Source organism: Protobothrops mucrosquamatus, unplaced genomic scaffold, assembly GCF_001527695.2.
Source record: "Protobothrops mucrosquamatus isolate PMUCROS unplaced genomic scaffold, P.Mucros_1.0 scaffold640, whole genome shotgun sequence".
NCBI lineage: Eukaryota > Metazoa > Chordata > Lepidosauria > Squamata > Viperidae > Protobothrops > Protobothrops mucrosquamatus.
In genome coordinates, this window is record NW_015386932.1 from 553,938 (window position 1) to 574,476 (window position 20,539).

The window sequence follows — 20,539 nt, forward strand, 5'->3', positions numbered from 1 at the left end:
TATATGTAAAAAAAAAAAAAAAAAAAAAAGGAAAAGAGAAAAAAAACCCACAAAAATGTGCCAATGTCCCGGAGGAACCACTTTTGGAGCATCTGCTCTTCGATTGCACAGAGACTTGGGGACTTTAAACGTTTTCTTTTGAAGACAAAGCCACTGGGAGGAGGAGGAGGAGGACCAGGCCACCTGGGTTGAGGCCACACACCCCCCCCCCCCCGAAGAAACTATTGGGTTGTTTTGGCCCAGCTGGTCCTTTGATGGAGGAAAGGGGCTTTCGATGGACCAACGGAGGGAGGGATTTTGCTGCGATGCAACGCTGGACAGTTCCTTGGCCTGCCTTTTGCCGTAGGTGGGAATGGCTACCGATGCTCAGATTCTTCTGGTCTTGCTTGAAGCATCTTCTCCCCTCTTCAGAACCCTCCCTATGTCTGGGCTGAGCTCCCCGAGAAAAGGTGTACTGGATCCAGTGAGAAATTATGTATTTTCTGCTCAGAGGACACAAAATGGGAAGTTGGAGGCCAAGAACAGATTTGAAGAAAGGCTTTTTGTGATACTGATGGAAACTGACCTTCCTTTCTCCTCCTCCTCCATTCCTCCTCTTCCTCCTCCTCCTTCTCTTCCTTTTAATTTGGAGGAAACAGTTGAAGATTTTTTTTTCTTTTTTCGTTTCTTTGTTACACAGGATCGGGAATATTTATCCAAGCACAAAGCAAATTTTGTGAAATAGGAAGTCCTAGGGCTGCAAGAAAATTATAGCAGTCCCAAGAAAACACTCTGCAAGAAATACTATCATGCCTTTCCAATATTGTTCACTTTTCCTTCCTCCCCCGTGTTAGTTGATATGTCCAGGATGAGGGGTAAGAAAATCCCTGAGTCATTCTATTCATTTGCCTCTCCAATAATTTAATTTGATGTGTAAACAGATTTCTTCTCCTCCCTAGCTGCCTGTGGGCCCAATTTGATTTTAAACAGATTTGTAGATTTTGGGTTAATTAGCAATGCCAAAGTAGCTTCCTCTTTCCTTTCTGAAATTCCAATTTCCTGGGGGGGGGGGGTTAGGTGTGTGTTGGGGAGGGAAAATTAACTGGGCTTGGTACAGAGTTGATGTACGTCCCTTAATCCCAGGCGATGATAAGATGGTAAATAAGTTTGGCTTACGTTTCTGTGCTTTTTTTCCCTTTCAATCTGAGAAGGGACTCCCCAAGTCTAGGAAGCAAAGAGTTTTTGCTGAGCTGAAGATGGGGTTTTTGGTCCGGTCTGGAGAATGTAGGGTCTCCACTGAATGCCAGCAGCAATGCCAGCTTCAGACCCCCTGGTGGGCTTTTCTTCTTTTTATTTGGCCAACTCTTACGAGTGTCCTCTGACATGCCACTCACCGTTTCCCTGAACCTCCAGCTTCCCACATTTGAAATCCCGGCTTTGGCTGCCTGCGCTGAATTTGGCTGAGCCAGCTTGATTTTTGCCTGGTGATCGGGGAACACAGCTGCAGGCAGCTCTCTGCGGTGGCTGCTGACTCTCACACCACGACAAAGGTCCCCGTGTGTGTGTGGGGAGGGGGTCCTCCCTGCCTTAGAAACTTCTTGCTGGGATTTTTTGCAAGCCACAGACAGACTTTCCAAGAACGAGCTGCGTGTGCAACTGTGCAAAGTTGTGGCAAGGCGTTTTTGTGCACGTTGCTGAGATCTGGTCCCAAGCATGGTTCTTTGGCCCTCCTGTCAGAGCGCCCACCCCTCCCCCACAGCTGCCCGGCATCGTGGACCCCTTTCTCTGGAGTGGAGGTGGGTTCTCTTCTGCTTCACCTCCACCTTGTCCCGTTCAGGTGGGAAAATTTCTTGTGCCAAAAAAAAGAAGAGGCGAGCCCATCACACAGACCTGGAGCTACGCTTTCCTGCTGGGAAGGATTCCTTTTTCTCACGGTTGTTTTTGTGCCAAGAAAACTCCCCTGGGGGGGGGGGGTTGATAAGATGGGGAGGCTAAGAAGTGGGGCAAAACGCTTTTTAAAAGTCCCCCTTTTTGATGTGAGAGTTTGGCTCCCCGGGAAGGAACTTTACAAGTCCGCTTGGGTGGAACGGTACGATTTGATTCTTGCTCTGTGTCCGTGTGAATGCCTGACGGGTGTCTGCGTGAGTGGATGGAGGTGTGACATTGTGAGTCTTTTTTTTTGGTTTTTTTGTGGTAGCCACTGAGGGAGGGTGGGCTAGTTTCCTTGTACTATGACCTCTTCAGATCCCCCTTTTTTTGGTCCAGGGAATGGATTTAGCATTGTTTAGTAATTAATGCAGGTTTTTAATAAAGGAAGAATAAAGCATTTACTATCTAAAGCAGCCTCTCTTGTAGTCTGGTTTCTCAGTGACCCTCTTTGCAAACAGAGGCAGAGAAAAGTACTGAAATACGGAAGTTTTCCTACTACCAGCCAAGGAGGGAAAATGCCACTTATAGGACTGGCACCTAAGATGGGAGGAAAATCACTAAAAACAGTAGTGGGAGTGAACCAGGATTTGCTTATTGCTGTCAGAACAGAAGGACACTACAGTGGCCAACTTTGCAATCTTTATTGAGAAATTAAAAAGGAAGCTTGTGAAGCCCTGGAACGGACACCCCCTTCGCTGTGTTTGCGCTAGGCCAGACGCAACCCTGCACTTTGCTAGTTGAATGCCTGCCTGCGACTGTAGCTGTTTGGAGTTGATGCCCGCCATCCTCTGCCTTTGGCCATGCAATCTGCCGCTGGTAGCAATTGCTCCAGATGTTTGGCGGGCATCAAGTTGATCCAGGCTGGCTTTAAAATGAGTGCCACTTCTCCTGCTTTTTACAAGTTCTTCCAAGTGCTTCCTTTCTGTGGCTTTTCTTCCCACCTTTTCCAAAAGTGGGGATCTAGGAAGGAGCTGACTGCAAAGCAGAAAATTGCAAGAGATCTGCTTTTCATAACCTAGTGCCTCATGAGGACTAGAAGCCAGCAGGGCACCACTTCTTTGTGATTTTTTTTTAAAAAAACTCTGTAATTCAGTGCAAAAAAAGAAGGAAGAACAGATCCAGGCATTCAACTGGAAGGCAATAAAAGACAGTTGTGCTTTTAGCAGCTGTAAAAAACAAACGGATTTTAGCCAGGGGTGGCTTTTAGGAGCACAAAAGCAGCTGCTGAAATCCTTCCTTCCCTGGGATGGAAGATGGGGGGATCTTATGCTCGCTTTCCAGGGCAGGGGCCTCCCTGAGCCTCCCCCACCCCCTCTTGCTAGACCTCTCTGCTCCCGCTCCACGCTTAATTTGGAAAGTGCTAGAATCTCTGCAAACTTTTGCCCGAGACCCCCAGCCGGGGGGGGGAGGTGCGCTCCTGGGGCTCAGCCCACCCTGCACCCCAGAACGAGGCCGGGAGGCTGCGGCACCTGAGCGGGGGGGGGTGGTTGTTGAGAGAGCATTATGGAGGGGGTTTGAGGGGGGGAACCAAGACACCTCTGCTGTAAGAATGGCTAAGAGAGGGCCAGGCGTCTTAATGGCCACTTGGAGATTTGGTTGGCATTGGAAGCGGAAGCAGGAGGTGGATTTGGGGGACGGTGACGGTGGGAGGGGGCAATTCAGCTCCCCCCCACCTCTCTGAGTAACGTTTCCTCCAATCCGCGGCTCGAAGAGAAGCGCGTTGCAGTGAAGGGCGGGGATGGGCCGCCCAGCGCTGGCACAAGACTACAAAGTCCATCCGTCAGGGGATCCCCAGTGGGGCCACTGCGGGCGGCAGAGAGTGAGGTCTGGCGTTGGCTGCCGTTAAGCCAGCGGCTTCCGGAAGGTGCTCCAGGCGTGGAAGCAGCGGGTGAAGGGAAGCGGCTCGTTGCCTTTGCGCACCAGCCGGAGTTTCCGGGGCCGGCTGGCGTCTTTGGACCGCATGTGCTGGATGTAGACCTGAGGAGGGAAGGAATAGAATAGAATAGAGCTGGAAGGGACCTTGGAGGTCTTCTAGTCCAGCCCCCTGCTCACGCAGGAGAACCTGTGCCATCTCAGACAAGTGACTGTCCAGTCTCTTCTTAAAAACCTCCAGTGATGGGGTGTCCACAATTTCTGGTGGCAAGCTGTTCCGCTGGTTAATTGTCCTCACTATCAGGAAGTTTCTCCTTAATTCTAGGTTGGCCCAATCCCAGCAATTCTAGGTTGGCCCAATCCCAGCAATCCCTCAAACGTTTTGAAATTGAGTAAGCGAATTCCAGTTTTCAGCAAAACCCGTTGGAAAACGTGGTGTTGCCGAGCAGTGAAGTGCAGTCATATGACCGGGGGGGGGGGGACTGTCAGAACTTTGAAACTGGGCCGTAACTCCCTGTTTTTCAGGTAGGTCATAACTTCAAACGGTCATAAATGAAGGACTATCTTGATGCCGCTGGAGTGGAGGAGGCCAGGAGATGCGAGATCTTTTCTCCCCGGCCGGCAAAATCCTGCTGAAGCCAAAGCAGGAGAGGAACACGGACCCTCCCTCGGCATCCCCCCAGAATGGCCTCTGTCGACCCTTCCGGATGGTTACCTGACAAGCTTTGAGGCTCAACTTGATCTCGACCTGGCTGGTCTGCGTCCCCACCCACATGTAGACCTGGAAAAGAGGAAGAGGGGACCGGGCGGTGGCTTCTTCTCCAGAGGAGACCCCCCCAGGGCTACCCAGGGAGACGTCTCCTCCCGGTCCCACCAGCTGCTCGAGGCCACAGCCGGCCGAGGGTCCCGTCCGGCTCCTGCCCCAGACTGACCTCACAGCCGTTGTCCAGCAACATGATGTCATCGTCCGCCAGATCGTCCTGGCAGAAATCGGAGCATTTTTCTGACACCGCGAAGTAGCCCTTCTCGTTGGAGCACCTGGGGGGGGGGGGGAAGGAGGAGACAAAACCAGGAAAAAAAAAGTCTCTTGAGATGGACATTAGAGCAGAAGAGGGAATAGCGGACCCCCCCCCACCACTCCCCCAGGAGCAAATTCGGTCTCTTTGAGGGCCGGTCTTGGATTCTGCTACAGACTGAGGGCTTGCTGGGTGATGGCAAATTTGGAAAGAAGGCCGGCTCCTTCTGCTCTCCGGGAATTTATTTTTATGTACTAAATAAGGTGACTCTGGGCGGCTTCCAAACAGTAGAAAGATAAAATACAAAGCAAATAAAGCTAAGAAAAGCTAGGCAAAGAGATGGAGGCGTTTGGTTCTCGCCAGGGAATGAGGACAGCCCTCGTCTTGGGGAAGAAGGGATCCACCCAGGAGACTCGCTGGCTCACCTGAAGAGACGGCAGAAGTTCATGTATTCGGCATCTCCGTCGTAAGGCTTTTGGGTTCCAATCCCGACCCAAAAGAAGTTCTCTGGTTCTTCTCCCTCATTGATCACCTGCAAACCAAGGGGGAGGGGAGAAGGAGGGGGAGGGGAGGGGGAAGTGAGGAAAGATTTGCCGCTGGGTTTTCCCACCCAAGTTGTCTGCAGCTCTGGGGTCCCTGGTGCCCTCTGAGCTCGGCTGCTTTCTTGCAGACGTTTCGTGACCCAACTAGGTAACCTCATCAGTGCTAGAAGGGGTTCTAGCTTCTAGCGCTGATGATGTTCCCTAGTTGGGTCAAGAAACGTCTGCAAGAAAAGCACCAAGCTCAGAGGGCACCGAGGACCCCTCATGTCCACCCTGAGCTACAAGTATTCTCTTCTATTTGTTCTCTTTACCTGCTTACTGTACGAGTCATCGAACATATGGTTCATGATATCTTCAGCCAGCTTGGCTTCATCGGGGTTGGCAGCTCGGCCGACCCAGGTGTACACGATGCCCTGGTTGTCGGAACTCTCAAAGGGAACCTGGAAGGAGAATTCTGGGAGTTGAAGTCCACCAGTCTTAAAGTGGCAAAGGTCAGCCTTCTCCTGCCTGGCTTTCACTGGACGTGTTCAGGCTACGTGAATTCGGAGCCAGCGTGGCCAGGGCTGGTATGGAAGTGTTAGCATTCTGGGGGCACCACTTTTGGGGGATTGGTACCCCAGAAAGAGGCCTCGAATTCCAACTGCCAAGCTGCGTTTCACAAAAGAGCATCAGATTAAAAGAAAGAAAGAAAGCGACTGCCCAGTTTTCATCCATTGGTGGCTTAGATTACCTTCAAAATGAAGCAGAATTCAGAGTTCAGAAGGCTGGAGTCTGTATTGACCTGGATGCACCTGCAGAGGAAGGAGGTGGGGAGACCGTCAGCACCCGCAGGGACAAAGGGGAAGAGCCACAGGTACCTTCCCTTGTCGGGGTTTGGGCTGATAGGTTGATTTGGGTTTGGGTAGTTGGGTTGATGGACTGGCACATGGCCAAAGAAGAGTGACCAAGGGAATTAATTTGGTTCACAAAGAAGGAGCTGGAATGTCAAGGAAGCCAGCTTTGGCCAAAGGGCTTTGGGCTTTGACTCTGGAACAAACCATCTCTGAAGAGGGCGGGAGGAGGTGGGGCTTAGCATTGCCTTTTAGGTGACCGCTCTCCAACTCTGGGTTCCAAGATCCAAACTCTTGTGTAAACCCACTGAGGAGATCTCAAATTGCAAGGAGAGCAGGAATGGGAGAACTTCCCGAGTTCCTCCGCCAGCAGGACCTCAATCCCCTCTGAGGCTTGCAAGGGTCTCAGCAAGTCCAGAGGCCCAGGACCCCAACCGTGCCCAGGGAAGGAAGCTCCTCACCGGGTGCAGAGCGCGCTGCCATTGGTGCGGATGTGGTAGAGGCTGGGCTGGAGATTCTCATCCTTGGCTTTCCTCTTGCCCTTGTGGACGATGAACTTCCTCTTGAAGTGGGAGAGGAACTTGGGGTTCTCTTGCTGCTGCGTCATGCGCACAACCTGGAGGGGTGAGGGGAGGGGCGGGGGTGCAGAAACCTCAGCCATACTTGGCCCCATCTTAAAGGGGGCAAGTTTGAAAACAGCTTTGCTGGCTGAGGAATTCTGGGAGTTGAAGTCCACTAGTCATAAAAGGGCCAAGTTTGAAGACCCCTGGTCTAGAACACTGCCGAGAGGATGGATGCGCCCAGTTCCCCACTCTCCTTCCAAGCACAGGGATGGTCTTCTGGCTCACCTCTAGCTTGCCTGGGAAAAGGTTCTCAAATTTCTTCTGGAGGCTGAAAGTAAAGGTCAGCCACCCCATGTTGGAGGCCTCCCGGCCCTGCCAGAAATAAACCACACATTGGAAGTCTTCTTCTGGCTGCTTCTCTTCTTCTTCCACCTCTTCCTCCTCCTTCTCTGCGTCGTCCTCCCCTTCAGCGCTCCCTTCCTCTCTCTTCTTCTTCTTCTTCTCCTCCTCTTCCTCTGTCTCCACAGGGATCCAGTACCTCTCAGGACAAAACCAGAATTACTCGGTTACGTCTCCCCAAGCAGCCTTGGCAAAAAAAGAGGCAACCTGAAGAACCTCCTTCAGCACAAGGATCATACAAAGCAGCTCTGATAGGTGGAGACCTCGGAGAACGTCTGAGAACATCTCGAGGGAGGCTTGGCGTTGGCCAGGCATCTAAGCCTTGTCCAAAGGGCCCACGTGGGACTCAATAGGAAGGGCATCGCTTAGGGGTTGGGTCTCAGCAAAGAAAAGTGACCATCCATGAACAGAGGGTTGAATTTCAGCCCACCAGGAAGGTCCCAGAGACCCCCACCGGAACGGGAGAGGAGCATTTCTGAAGAAGCACCTGTTCTCAACCCACTTCCCTACTCTGAGGAACACCATGCACTGCACTGATTTGGACAAAGGGAGAAATTAGGACAGAAAGACCTCCCTGGAACCAAGGTTCACGGAGCACCTGGAAAGCTGGCGAGATGACCTACCGGCAGAGAAAGACGTAGCAGTCCTGGGTGTAGAAGTGGCCAAATTCCTCTTCAGGCAGCCGGGTGAACTTCTTGTTCTCCAGGACAAAACCTTCCATGCCGTCCAGATCCTCATTCCATTCTTCCATGAGCTGCTCTGCCTGGGGGAGGGAAAGCAAAGACCCGAGTCACACAGGTGGCCTTCAAGGGAGACAGAGGAAGTGCCAAAATGGAAGAATGTTTTGGGTGGGGAAATGTTCTAGGTGTCTCAAAGCGATGCTAGATCTAGTTCATCATGGTCACATCACCCAATGTTTGGAGGAGGGTTTCTCAATCTTCCGCAAGTTGACGATGGGTGGACTTCAAGCCCAAGAATTCCCCAGCCAACTTTTCTGGCTGGTGGATTCTGAGAGTTGAAGTTCCCCCATCTTCAAGTTGCCCTGGTTGAGAAACGCTAGTTTGGAGAAGGCTTAATCTACTTCCACACAAGGGAGCCAGAGTTGTGGGCCTAGCTTGGTTCTCTCCACCTTGTAGGACCTACCTCGCTCAGAGGCATCGGGGGCTGACGTGGCAGAAACAGGGCAGTCAAGTCAGCCTTGAGCTGGTCCTTCTTCTCAGCATCCTTCTGCACTTTTCCTGAGAGACCTTCAGGTTTATGGACCGCCTCAGCGTTGCGGGTGTAGTCCACCTTCAGCACGTCATCCCAGTTCTTGAATTTCGATTTGAAGACCTGGCAGGGACATGGATCCTCATCAGTGCCATAAAATCCAGACCAAGCAGAAGAAAACTATGCTGGAAGCTTTCACTTTTAAATGTGGAGGTAAACATTTTCGCTCCAGAACACAAAATATTGAAGGTAGTCCTACAGATACAGAGTTCTGAGAATCACGAAGAGCCAGCAAACACGGGACCGACCAAGTCCAGTAAATCTTCAGCCGAGGACTTAAATGACCAGAATCCCCCAGGCATGCAATCGATATACGCTGGCTCTGTTCTCTTGTAGGAACATCCCTTCAGCTGAGACCTTGGTCATCAGAATCTCACATAAGGCTAGAAGAAGCTAGAATGCTTTGCAAATTCTGCCTCCTTACTTTCCGAGTCCTGCAGCCCCCACCCCTATATGTATGCTTCCTCTCCTCCCAAGTGGGCAAACATGGCTTGATCAACCCTTGAAGATGGTTTACAGTCCTTTGGGAACCCCCGTCGTCCCTCCTTGCCAAGCTGCCCTCCTTCCAACCTGGCACTCGGTGCCTTCCAGGTTCCGGATGACCATGGCATGCTTGGGGCGGTGAAGCATGCTGCACAGCTCCTGGCCCAGCTTGAGAGCAGCCGCCCGCACCAGGCGTGGAGACTTCCGGCCAATCCAGATGAAGACGTCTGACCAGCAGTCCAGAATGTAGACCGACTTGGTGTCCAGCAAGCTCTGGAGCTATCAGTGAAGAAGACAAAAGCAGATGGTTGAGACTCAACGGGACCACGTGAAATCTCCTTTCAGGACTCTTGGAAGGTAAGAGAGGTCCAAAAACCAGGTTCTGGACTAGGTTTAATCAGAAACCATCCAGAACTTCTACTCTGCTCCCATCACCACCTTGCAGACATTGTTCCCAGAGTCCTACCAGCCTCATTTCGGGCAACAGGTCCACCGGTGGCCTTTTTTTGTGCTCCACAGACAGCCTGTAGTTGATCTGGGGCAGCTCCAGGTAGCCCAGTCCCAGGCCAACCTGCGCAGGAGGAGGAAAGGAGAAGAAGGAAGAGCAGGTCGCAGGCACAGCCCAGTATGAGCCATCCTGGGTGTGATCCAAGCCAACAGGACATCACTGATTTCCCCAAATCCCGCCTTCTCTTGCTATCAACACCGTTGGGCATAAATGCCTCCAGAGACTAATGTAAGGTCTAGAGCAGGTAGACTTGATTGGGAATAATGGAAGAAGGTAGCACATTTCTGGAAAATCCCTACAGAAATGAGTGGAGAAGCTGAAGCTTAAGATGTATGATTACAGTCCCAACTCTCCCCACTCCTCACCTTGTACAGCTTGGGCCTGGGCGGCTTGAAGTCATCGGGGACGTTAGCGTGGATCTCTTCCACCTGCCCACCCAGGAGGTCCCAGAACTCCGGCGTCTCCTCGGTCTGAGTCAGCAGCAGGATTTCAGCCTTGCCCTTCCGCTCGTTCTTGTTGATCTTCTCGGCGAAGAGCCTGAGAAGAAGAGAGGAGACTCGGTGGGAGATGAGTCTAGGACCAGCCGAATGAAGAGAGAACCTGAGTCTCCTCAGATAAAGCTTCCTGCTTCCAACTGTAGGCCCAACCTCTGTGCCCAACGCTAGCAACCTTCAGAGCTCCATCTCTGGCACCGATGCTTTTACACAGCCAAGACTCTGATTGGTGAAGGAGAGAGACTGGCTGTGATACCACACCTCCCCCTCCCCCCATGGACTGTTGTCCAGATTCCCAGGAGGGAGGGAGCGAATTCCAGAGAAGCAAGAGACAGAGCAGCTTAGATAGTGTGTGAGAAAGGGGGTGAAGACTGTTCCTCCTTAAGGGTTCACAGAGTCTCTGTTTTATGGTCCAAGTAGTCGGCTTCAGTTTGGCAAGATTTTAATCTATAAGTGAGCAACAATAAAGAAATCTGCTTGAAAAATCTCAACGTGTCTTTCTTGGTTTATGGAGCCTGACATCACCACGAAGTTTCTGTTTGAGTCCATTTTTGGGGGTGCTGGCAATAATGGCAAGGTAAAATAGTGACATAGCTAATGTCAATGCACTTCTGCAGAACTCCTCCAGATGTTTCAGAGACCAGCTGTGCCACAACCTTCTTTTGGCACTCACCTGGCTTTGGTGGTACCATTGAGAGTAGCCTGGCTGCCCCTCCAGATGTAAATCTCAAGGCCGTGATCCAACAGGAAGACAAAGCTAGAAGGGATGGAAGAAAAGGGAGAGCAATGTTTTTTTTAAAAAAAAATAGCCAGCAGCATTTTCCCAGCCACCCCACAGAGGTCTTTCCAAAGAAGGCCGTTCTGCGTATTTACCGAGGATCCAAAGCGGTTGCTTTCAGAGGAACTGGTTCCAATTTGATATTCTTCTTTCCATAAACACGGTAAAGCCTGCATTGAGAGTGCAGAAACAGCAGCTTGGTTATATCCATTTGGGAGGAGGGAGGCAGAGAAAGCAAGAAACTAAATGTTGTGAAATTGATCATCAATCTCTCTCTCTCTCCTCTTAAGACATTTGAAGAGGGCATTCGAAAACAAGAGGTTGAAATAACTGCTGCAGCCTCCACAAATGACGGATTAGAGTTTGCAAGTTGCCATCAGAGAACTGGCAGGCTAGAAAAGAATGTAACCTTGACATTTGCAAGCCAGCGAGGATAGAGACAAACCAGGATAGCAGGCAATTCCCGCCCAAATTGCCAAGAGAGACACCAGTTTGGACCCAACCCAAAGACACTCTCTCTCTCCTGAAACTCCCCCATGTCATCCTAACTCCTGGGGGATGCAGATGGAGGAAGAGCAGAAATGGCTAATGAGCCTGGGAAATAGTATTTTTGCACTTTCTCCAACTCCCAAACGTAACCACCAGCTTCATCCTGAGCACCTGGAGCAAAGCCTGATTTTGTGGATGGTTCAGGTTTACCTGGTGATGTAATGGATGTCTTCCACGGTGTAGAATCCGCTCACCGTGCCCCCTTCGATGTAGGAGATCTCATGATCAAATACCTGCCAGAGGATGTAAAAGAAAATATGGTGTTTTCAAAAGCGGAAAGACAGAAATAATATTAAAGCAAACTGGCAACCACCATGGATTAAACACGCAAGCCAGCTCATAACCCTGTTCTCTTCACAACAACATATAAAATGTCTTTTCATGTTGAATCCCATTGCTCTTATTTATCAATTTCTTGGGGCAATTTCCTGCAGTTCTGAAGGCCTGCAAAGGTCTCCGGAACGGAAGCCCGCAGAGAAAGCTGTGTACCTGGCTGAACTCATCGCTCTCGTCCCCCATCTCTTCTCGAATGCTCCGGCACTCGGCCCCCAGGTAGTTGCGCAGGTTGACAGCGTGGATGGCCGAACAGGCCTTCTTGTCCAGGGAGGACTCCTGGCCGATCCAGTAATAGATCTCCCAGTTCAAGGAGCCACTGTCATCAAGAAAGGTCTGGAGAAGAGCCATTATTTGTTAGAGACCATCACAGATGGTCATAGAACACGACCAACCGAATTTTATGACCCTTTTTGGGGTGGTTATTGCCGCCTGGCTGCTTAGTACTCAAGGTTCAGTCACACGATCACCAGAAGTTTGGGTCATAAGGAACCCAAGACAGGTCTGTCATAACTTCAAACAATTGTTAAACAACCAGTCATAAATTGAGGACTACCTCATCTAGCCTCGTTTCATGGGCTGTGGAGAGCAGATCACACAGAGAAGAATCCTCATGGGAAACTTTTTCTAGAGTTGGAAATGAACTCTAGAAAAAGTTTCCCATGAGGATTCTTCTCTGTGTGCTTTGCTCTCCACAACCCATGAAACGAGGCTAGATGTGGGCTGTAGACTAGATATCTTGCCCAACTTTTGTAAAGCGGTTGAAGGACATTGCCATAAATCAGTCTCAGACAGGTAAGTTGAGGCTGTGGATATACCACAGCGACACATACGCACACACTGGCCTTTTGGTTGTTCCCACCTTCAGCACAATGTAGCAATCAGCTTCGTAGAACTTCCCATGGAAAGTCTCATCCACCATCGTGGGCACAAAATTCTCGATCTGCCAGACGGTGACCCCTGGCAGCTGACCCACATCTTCTGTGAAGAACTCCGAATAGTTGAGCTGAGGTTTCTCCAAACTCTTGTCCCAGCGACGGGTCTTCAGGTCCGTGTATTTTAGGTCTCCGTTCTCCTAAAGGTGGAAAGAAGGAAGAGGAAGGGGAGGTGGTCTTCATTTAGCCCCCATTACAGCTTGCCTTTTCCTCCACAGGCATGGGGGTCACTTGGAGATGAATCCAACCTTACCTCCATCTTCTTATTCTTCTCCTCGGCCACATCTGACATGCCTTTCAACACCTGCTTAGCTTGGTCATCTTGGGCTGAGTCTTTGCGTCTTCGCAAGCGCATTTTCCGTGCCAGGGGGTCCTTCGGGCTGCTCCCTGGGAACCACAGGTGGAAGGGGGGGGGAGTTTTAGAAAGCAAGAGATGGAGAAGAGAACGTTGGATGGAGAGGTTCTAGTTCCCATCGAGAAGTAACAAGATTGGGAAGGTGGTCCTAAGAGGACATGATTCAGGGAGAGAGGGGTCGGACGTGTTTCTAGTTTACAAAGCAGAAGGAAGTTCTTGAGATGATCAGGTTGAAGGCAACAGTTTATCCTTCTAGTGTGGCTATTTGCTGGGGAGGACAAGAAAACTACACACCCAAAAGGGCTCCTAACCTACATCCAAAGAGGTCCTAAGCTCACCTCCAGCTGCCGCTGCCACTGTGGCAGGAGATGCCCCAGCCAGCCGCAACTGATTTTGCAAGGAGAAATCAATGTTGTACCACTCTGAAGTTCGGTCCACGGGCTTCGGAGGCATCACCAAATTCGGGTTCTCCCGGACATCCAAGATCTGCAAGCAGGGAAGAGGATCTCAGTCAGGAGCAGAGAAGACAAGAGGTTCTCCAGGGAGAACGTTCAGCTTGTTATCTGGGAACTGAAGACTCTCAATCACCACCCACTTTCGCTCATTGTCCCTGATCTAGAACACAAATTGGAGACTTTCTGAAAAATATTTTTCCCCCTTTTCATATTAGAGCTAGTCCTTGACCCTCGACCGTTGCTCAAGGGGGAGCCAAGATGTCCCCACCCTTCTCCTCCTCCTCCTTGCAGGATTCCTCTGTCCCCAAAACTCTCACCTCGATGTCGGTCAGAAAATGCACCGCTTCCGGCAAGGTCACCAGGCGATTCTTGTTCAAAACCAGCTTCCTGAGCTTCACACACCTGTGGAAAGAGGAGGCTCGGAGGAGAAGTCCAGCTTAAGCTGAAGTCCGGCCTGTCCAGAGAGCGATGACCGCGCTACTTGGGGCGGAGGAGCGAAACGCAACGCACCTGCAGAGGCTTTCGGGGATGAGTTCCAGGTTGTTGTTGGCAGCCATGAATTCCTCCAGGTTGGCCAGCTTCCCGATGCCGGAGGGGATGCCATCGAAGTCCAGCTTGTTGGAATTCAAGTAGAGCTTCTTTAGTTTGGTGAGTTTGCAGATTGCAGACTGGAGGGGGAAGGATGGATGAAAAATTAATTTCAGGAAGGAAAGCAATCCCTGCTTCCTCATTCGGAAGCTGCTTTTCCACAAAACTGGGTGCAAATACATCCCTTGTGGCAAAAACAGTCAGAATTGTTTTTTATAAACATCGAACAAAAGAGTCCATGAATCGCAATGCAAAGGGAGAAAAACGTTGATTTTCGGTTCCATCTATCTCCTGTACTCTACTACTGTATTAGTATTTCTCAAACCTGGCAACTTTAGGACCTGTGGATTTGAACTCCCAGCATGTGGCTGGGGAATTCTGGGAGTTGAAGTCCACACATCATAAAGGTAACTTAAAGGTTCAGAAACCCTGGCCTGCCTCTTTATCCCTGGGAGGTTGCCAGTTCCTCAATATCTCTGTTTTTTCTTGCCTGGAAAAGCAACGGATCCAGCATACCCACCTTCCTCATCTAACTAAGGAAGTTTGGATCCAGGTCGTAAGTCCCCTTTTCAGGTAGATTATAACTTCAAGTGGTTGCTAAGTGATCCGTCATAAGTGGAGGACTGTCTGTGCACGAAGGCCTGGTTGAGGAAACTCTGGTGCCTTGTTCTTAAGAGCAGCTCAGTGGTTTCGTTCAGCCTGCCAGCTTTAATCCAATATGATGGTTTAATAATAAAGCCCTCCCTGGCTCCGCTCCAGTTGCTGGCCTGTCCTTAGCTACTCCTCAAAGAAGCCCAAAGGACGTGGCCTCCGGGAAGGGGCACCCACCGTCAGGGAAGTGAGCTGGTTCCTGGACAGGTTGAGGGTCTCCAGTTCCGTCCACTGGTCGATGCAGAGAGACAGCTCCGAAATCTGGTTGGTGCTCAAGTTCAGACGCCGCAGGTTGGACAGAGTGTAGAGACATTCCGGAATCCGGCTCAGATCGTTGCAAGACAGATCCACATCTGTGCAGGGCGAGGAGAGAAAGATCAAGTTGCACAAGGAAGGGGGTTCACTGGGGGGGGGGAGGGAAGAGGGCCAGCTGGTCTTCCATCACTGCGAGTTCTGGGGTTCACAGTGCCCCGACTTGTGTTGCAGTCACTTCCCCCCCCCACTTCTATCTCTTATCGTAAGTAACCCGCAACGCCCTCCAAGGTTATTCTCTCCCGACGGATGGGAAGGACAGTTCCCACCATCGTCCTCCCAGCTGGAGGCCCAGGGCCTTCGGAGGACGCGGATGGGGGAAAGGCTGGGGAAACGGAGCCTTTGAAGCTCCCCGGTGGGACGGATGCGGCTGGTACCTGCCAGGCTGCTCAGGCCGTCTAAGCTCGTTGGCAGGTTGCTCTGGGTCCGCTGCGTATTCCGGAGATGGAGCGTTTGCAGAGCCGTCATGGCGGGGAGTTGCCTTCAGGCGGAAGGAGAACAGGGGAGAAGGGCTGAGAGGCAGCACTGCCGGGTGCAGGAAAGCCAGGCGGGATTCTGCCTGGCCTTTGCTTGTGCACCGACCCCGCTAGCTGGACTCAGCCCAAACTTTGCCTGTGCACCAAGGTCTCTGCCGATCCCCAGGGACTAGCGCCTTTAAAGTAAGTAAAGGAGACTTCCCTTCTGGCCAATGTCTCCCCTTGCAACTCCCAGGGGAACAAGGATGGAAGAAAACCTGCAGAAGTCCCCCTCCCTCCCTCCCCTTTTACCTGAGCTGGGCATGCATCAGAGGGTTATTATTCAAAATCAAGGTCTGCAGGTGCACCAGGCGCCTCATTTGGGGGGGCAGGCTCTCCAGCTTGTTGTCACTCAAATCCAGGTAAAGCAGGTCTGTCAGGTTGATGAAGAGCTGGTTGGGGATACTATCTATGCTGCAGGGGCAAAGCGGGGTGGGGTGGGGGTGGGGCAGGAGAGAAAAGAGGGGCACGCCTTGTTTACACTGCCAGGTAGGCCCGGCCTGGTGCCAGCGCCTCACCCGCTCGCGAGGGAGACACTTAAGCAGCCAGAGGTTCACACCCCAGGTTTCCTATGCAAGCAGCCGCTCGTTCTCTCTTCCCCCAACGCCCTGGGGCGTCTCCCTCCGCGGAGGGCTGGACCCTGGGCCTGGAAATGCCGCCCGCTCCTTCCAGGCGACGACGTGTCCTGGGTGGAAGCTTCCATTTGCTCAGTGCCCGTTTGGGATGGCAGAAAGGCCGGACGGGCACTCGAGGTGGAAGGAGAGGGAGCGGCAGGATCTGCCAAGAAAACTGTTTTGCATTCTGTTTTGGGCAACCGGTCATTATGGCTTGCTCTGATTTAAGCTTGGATTTGAACCAAGAAAGGAAGGGAACAGAGCGGGCATCCTCACACAGCGGCAGACAATCAGTCCTTGACTTACGGCCGTAATTTGTAAAGCCCTGAATTTTGGTTATAAGTTGTTGTGGTTTCACGTCAAGGCTTCAAGTGACTGGACCCGATTTTTTTTGGCATTTTCGGCAGCCGTTGTTAGGCAAATCCCACGGGAGTCTGCCGTAAGTTCATACAATCACTAAGCAAGTCGAGGTCTGGCTGTACTACCTGTTATGTTTGAGGTTGAGCACAAGGATATTCTTGGCGTTCTCCAGCTCCCGTGGACACTCGGTCAGCTGGTTGTAGCTGAGGTCCTGGGGAAAGAGAAATGCAGGAAGGGGACGTCAGAGACCACCGAGGCCTCACGTGGCCGGCGCTGCTGCCATGGCTGCCAAACAGGCCACGTTTCTCAGAGACCCAAAGAGCAAAAATAAGTGGCGCACCTTGATTTAGATCAAATTTTCTCAAACTTGGTCACTGTAAGATACGTGGACTTCAACTCCCAGAATTCCCCAGCCAGCGTGCTTTAACATACGTGGACTTCAACTCCCAGAATTCCCCAGCCAGCCACCAGCCAGAGCTGCCACTTACCAAGACGGAGAGGTCGTCCAGCTGGAAGATTTCATAAGGAATCCCGGAATTTTTCAGCGCGTTGGCCCGAGCGACGATGGTCTGGGGGAGGGGGCAGCGGGAGAGAGAACAGGCGGTCAGACGCACCTGGCTGCCATGCAGAGGGGGGGCAACAGGGGAGCTCTGGGTGCAGAGGACCTACCCGCAGGCAAGGGAGGCTGGAGAATTCTCCGTGGAGGGTGGTCAAGTTGTTGTGGCTGACAGAGAGGTGCTCCTGTTGGGAAAGGCAAGCAGAAAGGGCCTTGGGTTGGGGGCTGCGTGATATTAAGGAGGGGTTGGCGGGCACCCTCCCCCCCCCCCGGTTGCCTTCACAGGTGTTATACACTGCTGACCAAACTAGCTGAGTTTCTGCACTGAGCCTCAATCTAATCGAGAAGGACCCGGGCTGGGGGTGGGATGTGAGCTGGTCTAGGAAGAAAGCAGGAGGAAGGGGAGAGATCTTGGAAGGGAAATCCTGACACCCCCCCCCCCCAATCCTCCATCCTTCCTCTCTCACTAGTCCTTTTAAGCCTAAAGGATCCCGAGCCCCCCTCTTTGGGCACCTGAGTTCACCCTTAAAAAGGGTAAAGGTAAAAGGGGAAGGTGGCAGGGTGTAATAATAACACTTGCAAAAAATCAATTTTAACAAGGGGGATTAAAAAAAACCCCTCCCCTGTTTCTGTGGCCCATTGTTTTCCCCCCTTTCCCCAGTTCCCATCTCCTCCCCCAAAATTCCCAGCGTCTCAGAGGGAGCAAAAGGAGACCCGGATCTCTCACCAGCTTGTGGAGGGCAGAAAGCTCCTCCGGCAGGTAGCAGAGGCCGGTCCGGTTCAGCTTCAGCCATCGCAAGCTGGTCATGGACTTCACGTGCTCTGGGAAGAAGCCGCCCTGCCGCAGGGAGAGGAGACACCCGGGGGGGGGGGGGTTAGACTCGGAAACCTGCCGGAGACGTTTCTGGCAAGGGACCGTGGGGATGTTGTGACAGTCGTGAGAGGACCACGCATAAGCCATTTTTTCCAGCACCATCATAACTTTGAGTTGTTAAACAAATGGCTGTAAGATGAGGATCTATTCTATTCCATTCTATTCTACTTTCTATTCTATATTTTATTCTATGTTCTATTCTATTTTATATTCTATCCTATTCTGTATTCTATTCTATGTTCTATTCTATTTTTTATTTATTCTGTATTTTATTCTATGTTCTATTCTATTCTTTATTTATTCTGTATTTTATTCTATGTTCTATTTTATACTCCATTCTATATTTTATCTATATTTTATTCTACTCTACTCTCCTTCAAACAGGCCCCTGATTAAAGGGGTCTTTCCAACCAATGCCCATAAAATACAGGATCATTCCAGGACTTTGCACTGCCCCCCCCCTCTACCCTGAGATTCTCGGACCCTCTCATTGAACCTGCACTGAGAAGAATAGAGAAGCACCATTTCAAGCAACCGTTTCTGTCTCAAGAAATTTACAGCCTGAAATGTTATGAAGCCTGATCCGTTCTAGGAAGGAAGGAGTCACGGAGATCGGGTGTCCAAATGCTGGCCCCCATCTGCCCCCTCCCCCTCCCCGAGTGACATCACTATTTATAAGTAGGGTTGCATGTCACTTCAGAAGTATTCCAGACCTCGATTACATCCCAGGGCAAACATGCCTCCCCCCCACTCCAAAAATGTGGCTCACTGCTAATTATAATTCTAATATCGGCCCTGAAACTCTGCAGGAGGAAGTGACTTGCGAGACTGGATAAATGGAAACATTAAGGAAGATGGAAAGGAACCCAGGTTAAGTTTAGCTCTAGGAAACACGAGGAACTTTTTAAGTAAATAAATTGTGCAAGATTTCATAATATTTTCCGGTTGAATGGCAGCAAGCTAGCAAGATGAGACATTTCATATCTTCCATTGCGAACGGGAGAGGGCTACACATTTAATACACGATTATTGTAATGATTAAATACGAGTTTTTCATTTTATGCAACCTTTCCGTGTCACCTTTACAACAATTCACGAATATTTGCTTCCTTTAACAAGAGCGTATATTTTCCCCTCCCCAAATGAAGGTGCGGCTGAGCTGGAAAGAGGAGATGACTGGGCCCCCCCACCCCCCCACCCTGAGGCTCAGCTGACATTTGCAACCCTGAGTCACAGAACGAGCCAAAGACCAGACCTTAAAGTGACCAAGAGTTGACCGGAAATGCAGCCTGACTTCACAGGATCTGAACAAATCAATCCTTTTCTTGTATAACCAAAAATAACCTCTAGGAATAATCGGGGGGGGGGGGGAGATCTGGTCACCCCCTTCCCCCTACAAAAGAGACTCTATTGGGCATTCTGAAAAAAGGATGTGAAGCCTCCAAAGACAGGAGCAGTCTACCGTACAGTGCAAATTAGCTGCAGGACGATGCAGGCAGCCACCCTCCAATCCGGCTCTGGGGCTTTTCAGAGGCCACTTTTCAGAGGGGTGGACTTCAACTCCCAGAATTCCCCAGCCGGCATGAAGGCCACCCTTCGGAAAAGTGGCTGAGGTTGAGAAACGCCGGGTTAGACCGGAAATGTCACTTTCCTCTTTCTAATATATTAAATTTTATTTATTTAATCCATGGGAAGAGCCGGCTCAGCTAGGTTTAACTTCTTACTTTCGAAATTGAATATTTTTATTTGCAAAAGTCCCGCCTCCGGACTTTTCCATAACCCGGGCAGGCTGGGGGTGGGGGGGGGGCGGATGGCCAACTTTTAAGAAAGTTCAGAAGGGGGGCGGGGAGATCCGGGGTTGCCCGGACCAACGGTGGTGGTGGGAGGGGTTTCCTTCCTTCCTTGACGCCCCCTCCCCAGCTCGGTTCTGGCCACCCTGGAAAGAGGCTTCCAAGTTCGGCTGCGGCTGGGAAAGCCGGGCCGGGACTGCGGCGCGGGGGACCCCGACTCCCATAATCCTGGCGGCGGGGGAGGATGGGGGTGGGAGTCGCCCTGCGGAGGAAGGGGGCGGCCACGGAGCCCGGCATTTCCTCCAGGCGGGGCGGCCGCCCAGCCCGATCCAGCCCGGCCGGGAAGGGGCTGAAGCCAGGCGCCCATCCCGGGGGCAGCCTCCCCTTCCCCCGGGGGGCTCGGCCGGCCCGGCTCACCTTGAAGTCGTTGCCGCTGAGATCGACGCCGCGGATGAAGGGCAGCACCCCGGTGGCGGCCATGGCCGGCGGAAGGCAGCGGGGCGGCGGCGGCGGCGGCTGCGGGCGCCGAGCGGGGAAGCGCGGCCGGGGAGGCGGCGGCGGCGGCTCTTTCGGCGGAGGGAGGGGAAGGGAGGGGAGGGAGGCGGGGCCTCGCGGGGCCACGCCCCCTTAACCCCTTCCTCCCCCCCTCTCCTGGGCATTCTTTTTCTCGTTAGCCCAGGGGGTCCTCGACTTACGACCACGGTCGAGCCCAACCTTTCTGCGGCTCAGCCAGACACGTTGGCTAAGTGAGCTTGGCTGCATTTTGCGACCGCCCTTGCCGCCGTTGTTAAGCGAATCCCTGCCGTTCAGTTGGTAACACCGGTGGGTAAGCGAACCCGGCTTCCCCATTGAGTTGGATTGTCGCCGAAGGAGGATCACGTGACCCCGGGGACACCACGGCCTAACTATGATTGATTTGATTTTGATTTTGATTTTGATTTTATTAGATTTATACCCCGCCCTTCTCCTGGCGGACCCAGGGCGGCTTAC

General features: G+C 51.8%; 1 protein-coding gene across 2 annotated transcripts; it reads right to left on the reverse strand.

Moving 5' to 3' along the window:
* Positions 1–3,750: 3,750 nt before the first annotated feature.
* Positions 3,751–20,029, reverse strand: FLII (FLII actin remodeling protein). Of its 2 annotated transcripts, XM_015817817.1 has the most exons (30): positions 19,967–20,029; positions 17,613–17,723; positions 16,999–17,070; positions 16,818–16,898; positions 16,455–16,540; positions 15,608–15,769; positions 15,218–15,321; positions 14,706–14,881; positions 13,800–13,957; positions 13,607–13,691; positions 13,173–13,320; positions 12,733–12,866; positions 12,407–12,619; positions 11,701–11,880; positions 11,362–11,444; positions 10,758–10,832; positions 10,558–10,641; positions 9,756–9,927; positions 9,349–9,453; positions 8,970–9,161; positions 8,274–8,462; positions 7,754–7,893; positions 7,017–7,269; positions 6,630–6,784; positions 6,069–6,129; positions 5,650–5,778; positions 5,222–5,328; positions 4,713–4,818; positions 4,496–4,561; positions 3,751–3,885 (listed from the first exon to the last, which is right to left on the reverse strand). In XM_015817817.1, exons 1-30 carry the CDS (start codon positions 20,027–20,029, stop codon positions 3,751–3,753), a joined length of 3,825 nt encoding a protein of 1,274 aa, XP_015673303.1. The 2 variants fall into 2 exon arrangements, with proteins under 2 accessions (XP_015673303.1, XP_015673304.1); XM_015817818.1 differs by lacking the exon at positions 15,608–15,769.
* Between the last annotated feature and the right edge of the window lie 510 nt (positions 20,030–20,539).